This window comes from Pelobates fuscus, chromosome 6 (genome assembly GCF_036172605.1).
Source record: "Pelobates fuscus isolate aPelFus1 chromosome 6, aPelFus1.pri, whole genome shotgun sequence".
NCBI classification, from domain to species: Eukaryota; Metazoa; Chordata; class Amphibia; order Anura; family Pelobatidae; genus Pelobates; species Pelobates fuscus.
Genome location: NC_086322.1, coordinates 218,198,203 through 218,219,329, shown reverse-complemented (window position 1 = coordinate 218,219,329; position 21,127 = coordinate 218,198,203). Strand labels below are relative to the sequence as shown.

Genomic DNA, 21,127 nt, shown 5'->3' with positions numbered 1-21,127 from the left:
AAACAACCCAAATTTGAAAACATCATAAGTGCATACGTTTTATTTCTGTCTCCTCATCCAACCCCAACTTTCATATTCAGTGCCATGACCTAAAAAAGTCACAACACATTAAATATTTACTGAAATGTCTGTTTTGAGGGGAAAAAAACAAACAAAGAAAACACAAAATTGTTAAGCAGGAGAATGGTTAGACAGGGCCACTGGAAACATCTTCTTTAGCCTGTGGCAAATGCATGGTTAGGTATATTCTGCAAAACCGCTTCTGACCATACTGTGAAATTGAAGTCAATCTTTCAGTAGAGTGTACTCAATGCTCACTGTGCCATCTGTGCTTCCATTGCTTGAGCCGTCCACTCAGGCGCAGTCTGGCTAATCTTTTCTAACAGATTATTCACTTGGAAACATAAAGATTGAATCTGCTTATCCCATGTTGGCAAAGCTTCACGTGCTAAGAAAAAACAAAAATGATAATACTTTAATGACTTACGAAACATAATTAGCTTCTAAACTTAACCTAGAGCAGCAATGACTAATTTTGGCAGTCAATTTGTGAACTGCATTTCACACGATGCTTAGGTGGACAAATATCATGGTAGATGCAGTTCCCAAATAACAGTTATCTTTTTTTAATGAACAACCAGATTCATTAGCATTTCTGCTTATTAAGCTAAAGGTAAACAACAGGTCGAAAAATTATCCCTAGTTAATGAAAGGGAAAAAATTATCTTTCTTGATACATCCTAAAGCTGCACAGTGAGAAAGGCTACGTGCATATTTAGGAAGAGGCTACACCAATCTGGAGCTTCTCAATATGTGATGAGTAGTCTGTTCCCCATCAGCTATTCCACTCATTACAGAGGATGAGAAATGCTTTATAAACGGATGACCGCTATAGCATGGGTACGTTTAGTATATTCACAAGCATCATAATTTTGTGAACCATGCTGTGCTGTAATCTGCCAAGTGATGGGTGCAGATAAAGCAAGCACAAAATTGACAAAGCAAAGGAGGAAGTGAAAACTATTTTGCTGTGTTACATCTTATAGCTTCAGTGATTTTATAAGGTACAATCTTCACAATTAATTTTACAATAAGACAACGTTACAATGGTGCTTACACTGAACCTTTATAATTATGGATCAGTGTTGGCAAACTGCAGATGTTCATAAACCTATTCTATGACTCCCAGCCAGCTCCATATACATTTTCAAAGGCAGTCGCCACTGCTATTTATATTTGATCATACTATGTCTTACATTAAAAGAGTTATTGAGGAAACACTTACTTTCAAAATGTACAATACCATCAATCTGGTCAATGAAACCATTCATCCGACCCTCTGTAATCATCTGAGATGCAATTTTTTCTGCCTAGGAAAAAGAAAATCGCAAAAAAAAAATAAAGAAATTAACTGGTAGTAAAAATAAGTACAAAAGCATGCTTTCCTGAAAAATAAGTTTAAAAATCCACCCCTTTTTAGTTCTAAAGGAAGTATGTAGAACGGAGGGGAACAAGTTTGCAAACTTTAGGCATTTACACATTATAAACTAATGACACTATTTACCATGCAATCTGCACAATCATGTGCATATTTAAAGGGACCGAAGTAACTGTAAATGATCCTTTTTAGATTGTGTTAACATTTTTATTGGGTACAGTATTTGAGCTTGCCAAAGACAAAAATGTTGTCAATCTTTCTTTTATTGAGGCAATTGAATTGGGATACAGAAAAAGAAGAGGGAAATGTGCAATTTTAGATACATGTTAGGGAATTCACAGCTGTAAATAGTACATGTTAAATATACAATTACATGTTGTGCTATGCTGAGGCTAAAGATTAAGTGGCTTGAAGGCAAAGAAAATAAAACAAAGGGAGCATGCAGGCAGTATATACTGTTTACGATTTGCTGGGTACATGCTTAGATGTGAGATAGACAACATCACCCCTTAGATCCTTATAGCTACACATAAATGACATTAGTAGGGCTCAGGGCCAGATTAAGAGCACACTGGGCCTGGTGCTGACAATTATGATGGGCCTAATTACGGGATCTTATTGACCAAAAACACTAAAACAGTCATGCCATGTCTGTCTAAAGAATTTGAAGGACAGCCTGGCATGAATGCATGTCAGGCTGCCAGCCAATCCTGCAGGCTGTCCAACTAAGGGCATACTTTGCAGGCAGCACCCTGAGCTTGACATAAATGCATCCTAAAATGCGCTCACTCCATGCTTTCTAAGGACGGTCCCCTAGCACTCACATGTCCACTTGTCTCCTTACCTTCTTACTAGCAGGCAGAAGTTCCTGGTATATAGTCTGAGACAGAGAAAAGGTGTATGTAGTGAGTGTAGAAGAAAAGGGACATGCCACAGTGTTAGAGAGACCAGCGTCTGCATTAACCAAACTAATTTTATTGTCAGCCAGTCCACACAAGTTTTGTTCCCATACATCCCTCTTAAGCTTCCAAACTTAAAGGGACACTATAGTCACCATAACAACTACAGCTTATTGTATTTGGTCTGGTAAGTAGAATCATTCCATCCAGGCCTTTTGCAGTAAACACTGTCTTTTCAGAGAAAATAACTCCACTGGGCACTCCTTAGATGGCTTCTAGAGGTGCTTCCTGGGGCAGTACTGCCTAGTGTGCAGCACTGCCATTCAGTGTCTCCACCCTCGGCATGCAGACACTGAACTTTCCTCATACAGATGCATTGATTCAATTTATCTTTATGAGGAGATGCTGATTGGCCAGGGCTATGTTGGACTTGTGCTGGCTCTGCCCCTGATCTGCATAGTTGACAGTCTCAGCCAATCTTATGGGGAAGTATTGTAATTTGCTCAGACCACCACTTCTGATGATGTCAGCAGACAGTCAGTTCAGAGGCAGAGCAAGCAGCTGCAGACTTGAATACAAGTTATATTTTAATATACTTAGGGAGGCAAGAAGGTGCCAGGGTGGTGTTTTTTTACATAATAGGGTCAGACATACATGATTGTGTTCCTTACCATATAGTGCTCCTTTAAACAAGAGTATGTGAAGAGTAGTTAGGGTTGCCACCTTTCTTGGAAAAAAAATACCAGCCTTAATCATTTGTATAATCACAAGGAGTGACATCAGAGAAAATTCTGTAAAATCACCAACAGACTACTCACAGTTTGATTCTGCTGTATAGATGGATTGCTCCCAGTGTCTCAGTCTCGCAAGTCACCCAGTGTCTCAGTGTCCCTATGTATCACAGTGTCAGTGTCCCCATGTCGCCCAGTCCCCTAGTCTCTCAGTGTCTCAGTGTCCCCATGTCGCCCAGTCCCCTAGTCTCTCAGTGTCTCAGTGTCCCCATTTCTCCCAGTGTCCCCATTTCTCCCAGTGTCCCCATTTCTCCCAGTGTCCCCATTTCTCCCAGTGTCCCCATTTCTCCCAGTGTCCCAATGTCTCAGTGTGTCCCCATGTCACTAGGATACTGGGGACACAGAGAGACCCGGGGACACAGAGAGACCCGGGGACACAGAGAGACCCGGGGACACAGAGAGACCCGGGGACACAGAGAGACCCGGGGACACAGAGAGACCCGGGGACACAGAGAGACCCGGGGACACAGAGAGACCCGGGGACACAGACATTTAGGGAGACATGGGGACATTAAGACACTAGGGACACAGAGACATGGGAACACAGACACTGAGAGACTAGGGGAAACTGGGGACACTTGCTGGGAGACAGACACTTGGAGACACTAGGAGACATGGGGACAGTTGTGGACATAAACATGGGGACACTGGGACATATAGGGACACTGGGAGACATGGGGACACTGAAACATTTGGGGACACTAAGACACTAGGGACACAGACATGGGGACACTGGGAGACTATCGGACACTGGCTGGGAGACAGACACATGGGAACACTGGGACATATAGGGACACTAGGCACACTGAGAGACTTGGGGACACTGAGACACTAGCGACACTGGATGGGGACATGGGGACACTGGGAGAAATGGGGACATAGTGTCTCTGTGTCCCAATTTCTCAGTGTCTCCCAATGTCCCTATGTTTCACAGCATCCCCATGTGTCTCAGCATCCCCATGTGTCCCAGTGTTTCCAGGTCTCCCAGTGTCTGTGTCCTAGTGTCTCTATCCACATTTGTCCCCTAGTGTCTGTTTCCCCTAGTGTCTCAATGTCCCCATATGTCCCCTAGTGCCTCAGTGTCCCCTAGTGTCTCAGTGTCCCCATGTGTCCCTGCTGCCTTTCCCCCCATCCCTCTCTTACCTGAGCTGTAGAGCCGCTGTCTGGACTGTGCTATATTGCTGCTCCCATACGGATCAGTAAGTAGTAGAGAGAGGCAGGGATATGCTGTAACTTCCTATCCCTGCCTCTCTCCAAACACAGTGACCCCTACTGGCTGGTGCTGGTATTGCAGAGTAATCTCCATTTATTCTGAGAAAAATACCTGCATTTGTATTGCCGGTATTACTGCAATACTGGCACGGGCAGGCAGCCTCAAATACCAGTCAGGTGGCAAACCAGTAAAATACCAGTCAGATGGCAAGTCTAAGAGTAGTGTGTAAAAAATTGTTTTTTTTTTTAAATGGGCCTATTCCATGGGCCTGGGCCTGGAGCTGCAGCTCCATCAGCCCCTATGTTAATCCGGCCCTGGTAGGGCTGGAGCATTAAGACAGGAACATTGTAAATTGTACAGGCTTAACATTGTTGAATCTTGCCTATCACAAAGAGTTATGAAAGGGCCAACAAAATTAACACAATTAAGGTTTCGCCGTTTAGTATGGGCTAAAGAATATTCATGTATGACTGGTCACATTTAGAAGACTGATGACGAAATCACAGTATACATGGTAAATGCTTAGATTTATTATATCCCGCTTGGTGCTGCATGCTGCCCAGTATCGTATGCCCGTTACGCCCCGATGGGTACAGGCCCTACCCGCTGAGCCCCGAAGTGTGTGCGGTTAGTTGACCAGGCAGATCAAAGCAGCTTACAAATATGTTCCGACTGGCTGTTTCAAGGGTTTTGGCCCAAGTCCAGGATAAGCATTTGTAAGTCCGCGTGGTAGTGGCTAGTGTGTCAGTTTGTCTCCCCCTGCTCGTCCTCATACTCCACCGGGTATGCTGTTGCGCCTCGAGGTGAATATTGCTCGTTTTTAAGTTTCCCCGGTGTTGTGGCGGTACTGCGTCCGTGGGCCACCAGCCTTCTGCCTGAGGCTTTCGTAGGCGCTCGTGCCCTTATGCCATTGATCCCATCAGCAGGATCGTGGGCCCTGGGTTCCGATCCCGTTCTTCTCCCAGGGTGTATGGCAGGCTGCAGAGGGGTTCCTCTTGGTGAGCGCCCAACCCAGAAGAAGGGCGAGCGGTCTCATGGGCAGGCCCGTCCACGTGAGTAGTGCATCGTGCAGGGTCTTTAGTGCTTTGCGTCCGATGTGTCTCTGGACTTGGGTACCGCTTTACGGTGTGGGACATCATATGTTTGCAGCCTTGTGCTCCATGCCAGGTTGTATCTGCTATCTGTCTTAGGCTCTGCAGTTCAGTCCCCGCACACGTGGCCTCCGCCATCTTGGCCCTGGGCCTGCATGGTGGTCTAGTAGTGCCTCCGAGCGTAGTTTTGGGGCATGGACCGGGATCACGCCCCCCCCGGTCCGGAGGGGGGGGGGGGGATCAGGACCGGAACCGCCGTTGTGCCGTGTGCATGACGGGCTCCGTTGGGCAGGATAGCGGAGCGGCGGCCGTCCACTCCACTCACCGCCAGGCTGGATGCTGCAGGGAACCCTCCTCCGGGGGACTAGAACTCCGGGAGCAAGCCTCTCCCCGGCTCCGGTAGCTCGTATGCGTCGCAGTTGTTGGTCGCCGGTTCTGTGTAAGTCACGATTTATAGCGTGGATGGGGCCTATTATGCAGGAGCTGCTCTTCCCTGCGACCGCTCGGCGGCCCGGCCCTGCCCCCCAAAGACAAAAATTTTAGCATGCAGACTTTTTGGGGTTAATTTAATCCTCTTATTTCATGTTTTTTGCTCTGTTTAAAATGAAAATATGTAAATACACAAACTGTTTTGTCTGTCATTGTTATACAGTATCTCACTGGACATTTTCACTTAGGGGTGTAATCCCTTTTGTTGCCAACAGTTTAGACAATAATGGCTGTGTGTAGAGTTATTTTGAGGGTACAGCAAATTTAAACTGTTATACGGGCTGTATACTTACTACTTTACATTGTAGCAGAGTGTAATATATATATATATATATATATAGATATATATATATATAGTTAGAGTGTGCCATTATGATCTACATTAGAAAGTAGATGAGAAAGGGATTTATGCCAGGATTTAAACATAGAACCCGGTCTTCCATACTCTGTAGTAGAAATTTCTCCCCTGGTTTGCATGCCAGAGACTTAAATAACCTTGAGGAGGCTGGAGTACAGAGGTACAAACATTTCTGGACATGTGACCCACCTCTTGATTTTAATGAACTTTGTTGATTTGTGCTCTTCTCCTCTCGGGATTATTTTTGTTTTCTTCAAATTAGAGACTTTCCTTTCAAAGGCAATAATAAATCTATAGCAAATAAGGAGCTCACACTGGTTGAGGATTTATGTGACAAAGGCTCCAACCAAAATGGATTACTCTCGACCATTTATACTTTCATGTGTTCTCACTCATGCATTTGAGAAGATTTGACATATATCAAACACTGGGAGGCTGATTTGAATGAGGTTCAGGAAGGTTGTACCTGGGGAAATATTTGCAAGGCTTTGGCTGGAGTCTCTCTCCATTTAGAATCAGTTACCCTGTTGTAAAAGTTTCTCAGATTCCCTTTGATTTAGATCGCTAGTCCTTCCGGTTATCCCAGCCAAAAGAAGCTATCAATTGCTATTCCTAAAAACAGTATGATAAAATTATACTTGTAAGCATATTGGTTTTAGCAAGAGATTCCCTTCTTATGTAATGATCATGGCCAAACTCTTTCACAATTAGTTTTTGAACCAACTTACCGCTTTGGTCAGAGAAACATTGCCCACATACTATATAACTGTCAATGTGGGATAAGTTTGCTAACTAAAGAATTTAACACATACACACACATACAAGCCTACCTTGGCAGCTGGTATCTCCAACAAGGCTCCAAGCTCCTCAAAGGTAATGTTGTTGTAGAGTTTGCTTGCTGATAACAAGTTATGTTCTATGACGGCTCTGTCCAAAATACTTGATCCTTTGGATATCGAGTAGAGAAAGAATCAAAAGGGTATATGTAGTGGTATATCTGTAACCTAATGTACACTGAATTCATTTACTCACTGATTTATTCACTAATCCTAAATCTATGTATGTCACTCTTAAACAGACACCAAGTACCAAAACAGTAACATCATACTCTAGATTGTACGCTAGTTTCTTCCTGCAGTGTGAAAAATGTAAACATGGTAGTTTCTTAGAAATAGCAATTTTTACATTTGTTGAGAAACCGCAACTCTAGTGGTGGTCACAGAGACTATTGTATATTCTATCCACACATTCCCATTAGATATGGGTGTTTGGAATGAGCATAAATAACAGATGCTTTCAATAAGTCACGTTGCTTTTTTGTCTGAGAATTCTGAAATGTGTGTGTATACCAAGAACAAAATGAGATTATGTTATATGGCTAGAGTTTTAGCTAAAAGTGCTGACATCATTATAGTTATAAACTATATAGACTAGTGGACAAAGTTAATCAAGGGCTCTTGTCCGTCTCGTCTCACAAATTGAATATCTTTACTTTGAGGATCACACAATATGATGAAGCAGAATGCCAATAATTCTTCTGTGAGAAGCATTGGATTGGGCCAGGGATCATCAGAATAATTATTCTACAGCAGTGGCTGCTTTAATGAGAATGGGTGTGCGACTAGATAAAAGGTGACTGGGGAATTAAAAACACTCAAAAACTTACAAATTAATATATTTTTATTTAACATTATAGTGTTTCTTGGACTTGAAAAATGCCATATGAGAATCAGGTCAGGTATTCATTAAAGGACCACTATAGGCACCCAGACCACTTCAGCTCAATGAAGTGGTCTGGGTGCCAGGTCCATCTAGTTTTAACCCTACAGCTGTAAATATAGTTTCAGAGAAACTACTATGTTTCACTGAGGGTTTATCCAGCCTCTAGTGGCTCTCTCATTGACAGCCGCTAAAGGCGCTTCTCACTGTGAAAATCACAGTGAGAAGACGCTGACGTCCATAGAAAAGCATTGAGAAATGCTTTCCTATGGACTGATTGAATGCGCGCATGGCTCTTGCCGCGCATGCGGTGGATGACATCGGAAGAGGGAGGAGAGTCCCCAGCGCCGAGGGAGCCCGGCGCTAGAGAAAGGTAAGCGTTTAACCCCTTTCTCCCCCTTCAGCCCGGTGGGAGTGGCACCCCGAGGGTGGGGGGGACGTAAAGACCCTATAGAGCCAATAAAACAAGTTTGTTTTCCTGGCACTATAGTGGTCCTTTAAATTGTACTCGCCAGCTTTTGAGATTTACGTAGATGTCACTGCTACACAATCCTTCTTGGTTTACCTATATATCACAGTCAGTCTTCCAGAAGCCTAACAAATAAGGGATTTCCAAATTTCCATGTCTACAGTGCAACCCAAACAAATCTGACAAGAAACACCAGACATAAAGGATTGAGCTTTTGGGAACCCACTCAAAGAAGATCTTTTCCATGTCTTAGCACAAACTCAAGAAATAAAACTTTTTGGGTTGACATGTTGCCTGGACCATAGCTAAGGAGTCCCATGTTTTTTTTTTTTTGGCTTAGAGTAAAACTGCCTCTGATAACCTCACAACGTACATAGTTTTGCAAATGTTTTTATTTTAAGAGGGATACAATAGGCATTAACACAACTTTAACAAAACTAAAACTTGTTGTTTAGGTTATATACCCCACCTCCCAAACAACTAAGTGTGAGTGCAGCGCTAACAAAATTGTATAAATGACTTACTCCTCAAGATTTCAGGGTTTGTTTCGTATACATAAAATAGAAACAAAATCATGCAAAATAGTATAATATTGTTATAATATCCACGGAGTGTTATACAGCTGCTACAAACATATCTATTTGTCTAGCGCCCTTTTTCCACACACTAAGTTTATACCTGTTTGTATCAACCCAACTTTACAGAGGCTGCTCGGTTTAGAGCCTATATCAACAAAAGACTAACAAATGAGCGTTGGATGCACATCTACCTTCCACTGTACATGGAACTTTTAATTGTAGAAATATTATACTATTTTGCATGATTTTGTTTCTATTTTATGTATACGAAACAAACCCTGAAATCTTGAGGGGTAAGTCATTTAAACAATTTTGTTAGCGCTGCACTCACACTTAGTTGTTTGGGAGGTGGGGTATATCACCTAAACAACAAGTTTTAGTTTTGTTTTTGTTTCTCTGATTTTGTGGATTTTTGAGATATCAACGAAGTGTTATACAGCCGCTACAAACATATCTTATCTATATTTTCTATCTATTAAGCACCCTTTTTCCACACACAAGTTTATACCTGTTTGTATCAACACAACTTTAGCTTAATAAAGCAGTTTGGGTGTATAGATCATGAATGACCTTGCAGTTTCACTGCTTAATTCACAACCATGTAGGAGTTAAATCAGGTTGGTTTCTGTCCATGCAGCCATAGCCACACCTCCCATGGCTGTGACTCACATAGCCAACATGAAAAACATTTTTTTAAATTTTCAGTCTGATGCTACATTTCTTTATAAGTTTTTATCTCCTGCAACTTTAATAACACCCCCGATGCTCTTGCAGGATCTAGAAGGCTATAATCAGAGAATCTGCAATGTTTGCATTGCAGGGTTAAGACAACCTCTAAACAGCCAACATATGGCTTTTCATGGAGTTTAACTCAATGAAAAGAAGCTGGACGTCTTTAAGCTTTAGATGAGTACTTCCAGCATCTACAAAATCACCATAGGAAAGCATTGTTTCAATGCTTTCGTGTGGGGAAGCCCTAATGCGCTCTATGGATCAAGCAAAGATAATGTGATGTGGCAACTATCTAACTAGTTTAGCACTAGAGTTTTGAGATTCATACCATCTCCAGTGGTGGCTTTCTGATGAGGCATAAGCATGGCTGCAAACTCTTGGAGCTGGTTTCCCCTGATGATCCGGTCCAGATACATCTTTTCTAGAATTCCATAGGCTGCAAGCTGCTGGCATCGTTCATCCTTGAACAAGGTTGCCAGCATTCTGGAACGCTGCTGTCCTACAAGACATGAAACCATTTCTGTAAATACATATTGCTTTGTGGATGGGGTCTTTGTCCTGGAACAGAAAGGAGTGTTTACACAAAAATATTTATTTTGCATTAACTCATTTCTAGTAAAGTAAAATCCTACTTCTAAATCCTCTAGAACTATGTTCAATTAGTTTGTTTCAAAACTGTGGCAGTTTGTACAGAATAAACATTTTCAGTTGTAGTATACATGTATTCTAATAGTCTAATTAAACAAAAACAGATATATAAAAATTCTACAAATTCAGACAAAACTTGCATTCATACAAGACTACACAAACAACAACACAGAAATATGCGAACACACAAATATCAGGGCCCTAGCTTATATCAATGATGGATGGGCATTCAGGAATATAAATGAGGGTGAGTGAACAATATATCATACTAAGTGTGCATTACCTGCAGAAGCCAGTATAGTGCAATGCAATGCATGCTTTAATGCTTCCATCCTTTCACTTTCATGAACTATGGTTTTGTAGGACAACTCATTATACCTTTGTGCAGCTTCAATAAATTTTCTTCTGTAATCAAGAACACGGGCATAGCAAACCTAGAAAGGGGACATACAAATGTCACAAAATCTGTTAAGGTTTTTTTTTTTTTTTTTTAATAATGAAAATGATGAATTTAAAGGAACACTATGGGTACCATAACCACTTAATTCCAATGAAGTTGTTATGGTTCCCCAAGTCCCCGGTGCCATTTTATCTTCCAGTGTTATGCTGTTTTTGAATAGTTTAACACGGAAGTGTTGTCTGAAGGCATCCATCATGCGGCCTTCTTTTCTGACACTCAGCTATCTCATTGAGCAGGGCCCTCAACCCCTCTGTTCCTGTGCGTCCATTTCTCTGGTTACAATTACGTGTCTGTTAGTACACCCATTGTACAGCGCTACGGAATTAGCTGGCGCTATATAAATAATAAAATAATAATAAGGAAGCATTAATTTGTGCAGCAATAAGCAGCCATTGATGGGGAGAGAGCATCATTCTTTCTTTAGGATGCATGAGCTACCTTTCTTCAGCCTCCATTCTTTCTAGGTATTTCATGTGATACACTAAATGGTAAGCTCACCACCAGGTGAAATGAAATTTGATGTGATTTTGTCAATTGACCCATATTTAAATTGTACAGCACAAAGAGATATATTGGTTCGTGGTAAATCAAGGAGAAAAACAATAACAAATAGTTGTGATTGACTACTTCCGTGTTGGTTGTTTTTACAATATTTGCAACTACTAATTAACACAAGATATATTTTTGCGATAATCATACGTATGCCATTGGTGACACTATAATCACAAACATACCTTGTAATGGATCTGCAGCTGCTCATTGGTAGACTCATTCTGCAGCAAAGAAGCCCTATTTATGTAAGCTTCAGCCTGCACAGGATCATCATCTTCCAGATACAATCGAGCAATTTTAAGGTAGGTCTCTAGTTTATAGTCTACATTGTACTGCCTGTTCGAAAACAAAAATTGAACATTCAAGAAACATGCACACAATTTTATATCTCTCTGAGTGTTGGGCTTGAAGAGAGTATATCTAGCTCAGAATGAAGAAAATAAAAAGTTAAAATACAAGAGTTGATATTAGCAAGCCAATCTACAAAAAACATAGAGAGAGATGATCTTACTTCTGTCCGGTTTCCAGAGGTATCCCAACGAGTACCTGGGCTGCATTTCTCCAGTCTTCTTCCTTCTCATAAATGGATGCCAAGTGCTGTCTAATTGATGCAACCTGTGAAATGCCATTTAATTAGCAACAGCTCTCTAACATGCTACATTCTAGTTACTCACAAGCTTTTATGAGTTTAGGCTATTTACATAATAGTGTAAACTAGTGCTTTACAAAACATAGCAGCCAGGTCACTGTGTGTGGTGACTTTATACATGCATTTTAAAAGAACACTCCAATGGAATTTAGTTTTGTACAATATAGCAGATATACCCCCAATGAAAACATGCATGCAATTATTTATGCATTTTTAGTCATTGCGGTGTATATATAGCTGCATATCTCTTGTCTGCAGATTTGGCAAGTCCTCCCTGTAGCGGACCCCGGGTTACACGACCGGTTACCTCCGCTAATACCTTCCTTCAGCCACTCAGGAACCCTTATAACAAGCAGGCATCCATTTCTCACTTGTATCTGGACGAGACAGCTCTGGGAGTACAACACAACTAACGCTTTCTTGCAAAAGCCCCATGCAAGGGGTTTCCAACACAACATTACAGGATCATCCCTCCCATGATCCTCTGTGCCGGAGAGAGAATTCTCCTGTGACTGCATTCTGTTGCTGGGGCGTGGGTATCCCCACCGTGCCCTCTCGCTTGCCAGTTTTGCCATGCGCTGCAGGTACTCGGCCACTATTTTCCTTGTGTGCTGTACGTATTTCTCAGCGGGGTTGGGCCCATAGTAAGCCAGCAGTCTCTTTAGCATCCTGTCAAACTCTTCCTCAGTGTAGCTAGGTGCCATGCTTGTTTGATTAACCAATGCTGGTTCCATTCGGCTGGGAAGTACAATCCCACCGGTGCCAACCAATTGTAGTAGACCCTGGGTAACCCAACCGGTTACCTCTGCTAATACCTTCCTTCAGCCAGTCGGAACCCTTACAACAAGCAGGCATCCATTTCCCCCCAGTAACTGGACGAGACACAGCTCTGGGAGTACAACACAACTAACTCTTTAATCAGGGCCACACACAGCTTCCAACCCAACACCCCAGGCAATCCTTCCCATGATCCTGATGGGAGATGGAGGAGGGACAAAGCAACACAACATTACAGGGTCATCCCTCCCATGATCCTCTGTGCCTGAGAGAGTTCAGTTCCCTCTCAGGTAGAGAGAAATCCACCTTTGCAAAAGCCTTCCAACCCAACACCCATGGGCAATCATTCCCATGATCCTGATGGGAGCTGGAGGAGGGACAAAGCTGCTAGTTTAAACTGGGCTGGCAGTGTCCCAGGGACAACGCCCTACTAGGACAGAAAAAGGATGGTGGAGGGGAAGAGGCACAGACAAGCAATACATTCAGAAATGGGAGGGGAGGGGGAGAGGCACAGACAAGCAATACATTGTTATAGCCCTGACCTGAAAACAATAAGCAGGCAAGCATGTGGGAATCGGTGGGTATAGTACTCAGTTACGGCGTTCCGTCACACTCGCCTTCTAACCCAGCCCAAATTTGTTTTGTGGCTATCCAATCACAGACTTCCCAATGCAGCTCAATTAGAATTCTTTGCAAGGCAGATGCTCTGGGCAATTGCCTGTTTCTTGAGCTTAGCTCTACTGAGCAAAACAACCAGAAAGAGAACAGGTCGTGTGATTAACAGCAGAGGAGGTGTAAGGTTGATTTAAAAAGGTGCTAATTTGTACTGAAACCTGCCCTTTTTGCAAAATGAAAAAACAAAAAGACATATTCTACAAAGCACTTCCGCAGGCTGAAAGTGCTTTAGGTGCATGGAATGTCCATTGAATATGTCGCTGTGTATTAATAATTGACTTTTCCTCCCACAATTTATTGAGCATAATTTCAGACTTACAACGATTATTATATACTGGGCCAATGTTCTGATGGTTTCATATTGATATTCAGCTATAGAAAACACCGGTCTTTCCATAGCTGAACAGAGAAAACAATTCCACTGTGTCCTGAATTCTACCTGGCAACAATTTTTAAGAAGTGCCAAACTATGATGTAAGTGTACCTGTGCTTTGTGATCATTTTTTTTTTTTTTTAGATAGCACCACTAAATACATTTGTATCTGCTTTAGACTGCCTTCACATACACATGACAGCATTCTGAGCAGCAGTGTGGGTGAGAAGAAGATTGCATGCTTGCAGCTTCATAAAGATTTAATCTCTCACCTGCTCTTCAAAAGAAATGACTCTGGGCTGGATCTTTTCCAGGGTGAAATGATATATTTCCTTTGCTATATTATCAGGCAGATTGGGTAGGTGAGTGCAGAAGTCAGTGAGCAGCTGACGCGAGATCACCAAGCTGACATTTTCATTTACCACTGAAAATAAAATAATCCTTCATTACTCGTTTATTTGTAGACAAGGGAAGTGAGGGAAGAATAGTTTAATTTTTAAGACAAGACAATAGTGGCAAATGTGTATAACAAAGAATATGATAAATTACTTACCTGTCATAAATCCCTTACGAATATAACAAGGAATATGATTAATTACTTATCTGTCATGCATCAGCTGTATGAAAAGTCATTTTAGGCCGGGTATAAAGGTGATGAATACATTGTGCAGGAATGATCAGGAGAGACCAAAACTCTGCTCTGTACGGCAATATAAAGATATAAAAATATAAAGATACCTGAAGAATGCTTAGACCTCCAGCTAAGCAGTGGCCACAAATACACAGGACTGCTTAGTTTACACCTGCCCTGCATACCACAATTCATGGTGAGCAACGCATACATGAAAATATGGGATGCAGCTGCATCAATTTGGGCAAGCTCTTACAGACTTTACATTAATTAAGTCTCCATAGAATTAAAAGGGATACTCAAGGGAAGCATGATCACGTCAACTTATCGAAGTGGTTATGATGCCTGGAGTCCCTAGGCTCTATGGCTCTGTAACCCGTTTTTGAATAGTTTAACACTGAGTGACAGTCTCATTTGGAATTTCCCCGCTAGAGGTATGGCATGCTAAGTAGTGTACAAATTCCCCTGGATCATGCTGTTTTTGTTGTTTAAGTCCTTTTTATTTTTTTTAAACTTACTTGCTTCAACAAATGCTTTTAGAGCTTCAAGTTGTTCTTGTCCAGGAAGCTGAAGAGCCTTTTCTAGTATTTGACGATACCTATAATATAAAAAAAATAAAAAATAAGGAAATCAAATAATAAAAAAATAAAAAATTACACACACACACACACACACAAAATATGGCCATTATACAACCGCTATATGATGGATTTTGCCAAGGCATTTGATACAGTTCCACACAGGAGATTAGTGTTCAAACTCAAGGAAATCGGTCTAGATGAAAATGCTTGTTCTTGGGTAGAACATTGGCTTAAAAACAGAGTACAACGAGTTGTCGTTAATGGTAAATTTTCAAGCTGGACAGAGGTGGCAAGTGGTGTCCCTCAGGGATCTGTTCTGGGACCCCTTCTATTTAACATGTATATAAATGATCTTGAAGACAGCATTGAAAGTCATGTTTCAGTGTTTGCAGATGACACAAAACTTTGTAAAATAATACAATGTGAGCAAGATATTACTTTGCTGCAGAGGGATTTAGATAGACTGGAGGACTGGGCACTCAAATGGCAGATGAAATTTAATGTTGAAAAATGCAAAGTTATGCACTTCGGCGTAAAGAATACACAAGCAACGTATACCCTTAATGGAAGCGAATTAGGGATAACAACACACGAAAAGGACTTGGGAATTGTTATAGAGAACAAACTATGCAACAATGTGCAATGTCAATCAGCAGTGGCCAAGGCCAGTAAGGTATTGTCATGCATGAAAAAGGGCATTCATTCTCGGGACGAGAATATCATTTTGCCTCTTTATAAATCACTGGTAAGACCACACATTGAATATGCTGTGCAATTTTGGGCAACTGTTCTAAAGAAGGATATTATGGCACTAGAAAAAGTGCAGAGGCGGGCTACAAAATTAATAAAAGGAATGGAACATATCAGCTATGAAGAAAGGTTAACAAACTTAAACCTATTTAGTTTAGAAAAACGTCGCCTGAGAGGGGATATGATAACATTATACAAATATATTCGGGGCCAATACAAACCATTGTGTGGATATCTATTCACAAACCGGACTTTACATAGGACACGAGGCCATGCGTTTAGACTGGAAGAAAGAAGATTTCGTCTAAGGCAAAGGAAAGGTTTTTTTACTGTAAGAACAATCAGGATGTGGAATTCTCTGCCTGAAGAAGTGGTTTTATCAGAGTCCATACAGATGTTCAAACAGCTACTAGATGCATACTTGCAAAAACAGAATATTCAAGGATATAATCTTTCAATGTAGGGTAATAACTGCTTGATCCAAAGATAAATCTGACTGCCATTCTGGGGTCAAGAAGGAATTTTTTTTCCTAGCTTGTTGCAAAATTGTGCTTCAAACTGGGTTTTTTTTTTGCCTTCTTTTCTGTTTATGCAGCCTTTTCTGTTTATGCAGCCTTAACCACACCTCCCTTGGCTATGATTGACAGAGCCTGCATGAAAGAAAAACTGGTTTCACTTTCAAACAGATGTAATTTACCGTAAATAATTGTATCTCAATCTCTAAATTGAACTTTAATCACATACAGGAGGCTCTTGCAGGGTCTAGCAAGCTATTAACATAGCAGGGGATAAGAAAATCTTAATTAAACAGAACTTGCAATAAAGAAAGCCTAAATAGGGCTCTCTTTACAGGAAGTGTTTATGGAAGGCTGTGCAAGTCACATGCAGGGAGGTGTGACTAGGGTTCATAAACAAAGGGATTTAACGCCTAAATAGCAGAGGATTGAGCAGTGAGGCTGCAGGGGCATGTTCTATACACCAAAACTGCTTCATTAAGCTAAAGTTGTTCAGGTGACTATAGTGTCCCTTTAAGGAATATGTAGTTCAACACTAGAATCTGTTTCAATAAACTGCTGTCCAAGCTCACATGAACTGAAGTAGAAACCTAACATTTAGCCATGATATGAGGCCGCTTCCGCGATTTACACAGAGTAAATCGCACTTATTTGACACTGGACGTCCTTACGGATCCCAGTGTCAAAAAAGATCCCCATAGGAAAGCATTGAGTAATGCTTTCCTATGGGCAGTTTTGAATGCCTGCGCCTTTGGTCGCGCATGCGGCTCTACCCAAAAGCTGACGGCGATGGAGGAGGAGAGGTCACCAGTGCCGAGGGAGCCCGGCGCTGGATTAAGGAAGCAAATTAATGGTTAATTAACCATTTATTCACCGCGGAGCGGGGCCCTAGGCACCTAAACTGTGACTAGGGCTCTGTAGCATTAGGAATACATATTTGTATTCCTAACGCTATAGTGTTACTTTAAAGAACATAGAATTATATCTATATATTGTGCTAGCAAGTGCATAGATAGAAAATAGAAAATTCAAATACGTTTCTCCCACCTGTCAATTTATCAGCATAGACTCAACACCAAATAATTTCTCTCTGCTGCCTTTAACACCGTTGATCTTCAAACTCTTCAATAACTCTGTCTCTGTGACTTTGTCCTCTTGTGGTTTTCCTCTTATCTCTCTTAACGCTCATTCAGTGACTCCTTTTCTAATGATACCTCATTCCTTCGTCCTGTCTCGGTTGGAGTCCCCCAAGGGTCCGTCCTTGGTCCCCTTATATTTTCTCTTTATACTGCCTCTCTTGGCAAACTTATTGCCTCATTTGGATTCCACTACCACCTGTACGCTGATGACACCCAGTTATATCTCCCCTCCCCGGACCTCTCTCCTGCCGTCCTGCAATGTCTCACTGCTTGCCTTTCCTCCATCTCTGACTGGATGTCCTCTCGCTTTCTAAAACTAAATCTCTCTAAAACTGAACTCCTTGTCTTTCCTCCTCCTAATACTGATCCTCCTCTTTCTTCTCTCCCTTGAAGTCAGTGGTATCTACATCAGTCCATCCTTGCAAGCGCGCTTGTCTTGGTGTCATATTTCACTCTGGCCTTACCTTTGAGAGTCACATCCAGCATGTTACCAAATCCTGTAGATTTCATCTTAAAAAACATAGCCCGCATCCGCCCCTTTCTTGCACAAGAGTCTTCCCAAAAACTGTATTGCCCCGCTACAGTCTGTAATGAATGCTGCCGCCAGACTGATTTTCCTCTCACACCTCACCCCTCGGTCAGTCCTTACATTGGCTTCCTGTATTCTATAGGAGTCAATTCAAAGTGCTAACCCATACCTACAAAGCATTGACCAATTCTAGCCCCTCATATCGCTTCACAAATTCATAGGTATGCCCCTTCTCGGTCTCTCCGCTCTGCCAGTGATCTTCTCCTGTCGGCTGCTCGCACCTGTACGGCCAACTCGCGCTTGCAGGACTTCTCGTGGGCGGCTCTCTTCCTATGGAATAGCCTACCTACTGCCATCAGACTCTCCCCTAGTCTTCAATCATTTAAGAAGAGCCTTAAAACCCATCTCTTTAGGAAAGCTTATGGCCTCCCAGAGTAACCTCTACCTCACGTACCTGTCTCTTGCTCTCTCCTAAAGGGCAGCACTTTACTCTCTCCTCCAGCTCTGCTTCACTCCCACCTTATTTGACTGCTATTACCTGTCCTAATGTGTTTTACACCCCACCCCTATAGACTGTAAGCTTGTTTGAGCAGAGTCCTCTTCAACCTATCATTCCTGTAAGTTTTCTTGTAATTGTCCAATTTATAGCTAAATCCCCCCTCATATAATATTGTAACGTGCTATGAAATCTGTTGGGGCTATATAAATGGCGATAATAATAATAATAATAGACAAGGAGAGCAGACGAGACCTCCCACAGATGGTTTTCCTGCTGTCCAAGCATAGCAAGCACAGCAAATCTGCTGTAGGGACTATGTTAACTCTCTAACTGATGCGGTTACTGCTGGGTTGGAAGTATAAGAACATTCAGACGCTGGCAATGAAGCCAACTTGTCACTGTCAGAGGGGAGGTTTGCCCAGCATGGTGAAATGTCCCCAAACAGGACAAATCAAATAAAGTAGTCAGAGCACTGAAAGACATCTGGTGGCATCATGACAGACATGAGAGGTTCGCTTAAATGCAAAAGCAACTTATGTTTTCATGAGAAGAATGGACTGACAGCAAGTGTGGCGAAAATCAGCAATGTTTTACATTGTCAGACAATGTAGTGAATTTGGTACATAGGGTGTCCCTTTCATCATGTGCCCTGGAAATCTATTGTGATTAGCAGGTAGCTCTCCGGTACGGCAAAGGGGCTTGTGGCACTTCGTAATTACCCTAAAATTAAACAGGTGTTCGTTTTGCTGATCTGGTAACAGCGAATATATTTTTTTTCCCCTTTTCTCTATGTATCCAAACTTGAAGTCCTAGCACACATCCATTACTCTAATGACCGTTCTTGCTTTACTAGAAAAATAATTAACCAGCACTTTTTTAAATGCATCTATTCAATGCTACCCCATATGCTTGTACTGTGTACAGATAGCTTCTCCAACACTGAAAAGCAGGGTTTGCATTGTTGGATCCTGCATATTGAAGATACAGGAATCTCACTGGATTTTAGGTATTTCAGTTTATATTTAAAATACTAGGTCAAATTATATACATATAAACTACCGATAACACAATTAAATGCCCTTTTCCTCACAATTCTGCAATTTGAGAATTGCTATTCTGTATGTTATATGAATTATGTTTGCTATGAATATATATATATATATATATACATACACACACACAGTTACACTATACAATACACACTTACACTATACAATACACAATACACACACACTTACACTATACAATACACAATACACACACTCACACTATACACACACACTCACACTATACACACACTTACACTATACAATACACACTTACACTATACAATACACACTTACACTATACAATACAATACAATACAATACACACACACACACAATTACACTATACAATACACACACAATTACACTATATAATGACTGACAGACACACACAATACAATGACACACACACACACAGACATATTCCAATGGTTATTGATGTTGTTATACCACATTTCAGCCATATATGCACATTTTTTTTTTTTTTTTTTTTAAACAGATATATTTCCCCCCTCCTGCCCCCCAGCCTCTATAAACACTGCTTTCATGTCACTCACTTCCCAGCTAGATCCTTGTGGGATCCGCTCGAATTCATAAGTTGGGTTAGATCCTGTCTCACACACGCCGCCATCTTGCTGCAGTTTCCCTGGCGCTAGGACACGCCCCTTCCGTCCGCTGTCATCATTGGTGTTCACGGAGCGGCTTCCTCCCCTATACAAAGCCTTCGGAAACACTGAGCAGGAAATATGCAGGCGTTGGGCCTTGCGTTCCACCAGAAAGCTGTTTGCGTTCCACGTGCCTGTCAGCCCATGGGGCTGTGAGCTTGGCAGAAACATGAATCCCTTCATGTGCCCAGGACTAGGCTATACTTTATTTTCAACACCACATTTTTTAAAAAGTATTTTGTGCACCTGTTATTAAATTCCGTTTTTAACTCTTTATGGCAAGTGCTGTTTTGTAACTTGAAAATTTTTACTTTTTTTAAAAAAATGTTTGTGTATTAGAAATATTTAATTGCAGCTCAAGTTTGTATATTAGTATCGATGTATTTGTAGGGTACACTATAGACCACAGCAATTTATTGAGTGACATTTAGTAATTGGTGACATATAGAAATAAAAGATTTAAAATATTTTACTTATTAATGCCATCATAAGATTTAACCTAGAAGAATATATGAGCTTGTGCCAATTCAGCAGAGTAGAAAGCGTTGCCGACCCAATCCTGTTTATTTATACATTTTTGGGTTTTATTTTGCATGTCTCCCAATAGTCGTGGGTTAGGCAGGATAGTCCTGTTTTCTTGTCTCTGTCCCGCACACATTTTTAAATATGTCCCCAGAAAGAGCTGCACAAACGCATAATTAGATGTGCTAGCACTATGCAACGTGCTGTCAATACTTTGAGAAGCACTTAAAAAGAACTGTGCACAGTATAATTAACGCTCCCGATTGCGGGTATATTATAATTGTTGCTTCACATGCTTTGCGTCCTAAGGAGGCCTGAAGGTGACAAGTTAATTTTTTT

At 41.5% G+C, this 21,127-nt stretch overlaps 1 protein-coding gene across 2 annotated transcripts; it reads right to left on the bottom strand.

The window, feature by feature from the left end:
- Window positions 1-12: 12 nt before the first annotated feature.
- On the bottom strand, window positions 13-20,340 carry COPS4 (COP9 signalosome subunit 4). 2 transcript variants are annotated; one of them, XM_063458752.1, is made up of 10 exons: window positions 20,159-20,336; window positions 15,061-15,140; window positions 14,184-14,335; window positions 11,949-12,052; window positions 11,620-11,773; window positions 10,709-10,859; window positions 10,106-10,276; window positions 7,110-7,225; window positions 1,286-1,370; window positions 13-448 (listed from the first exon to the last, which is right to left on the bottom strand). In XM_063458752.1, exons 1-10 carry the CDS (start codon window positions 20,230-20,232, stop codon window positions 315-317), a joined length of 1,221 nt encoding a protein of 406 aa, XP_063314822.1. In that variant the 5' UTR covers window positions 20,233-20,336; the 3' UTR covers window positions 13-314. The 2 variants fall into 2 exon arrangements, with proteins under 2 accessions (XP_063314822.1, XP_063314823.1); XM_063458753.1 differs by lacking the exon at window positions 1,286-1,370 and having other exon boundaries at window positions 392-448; window positions 20,159-20,340.
- Window positions 20,341-21,127: the final 787 nt, after the last annotated feature.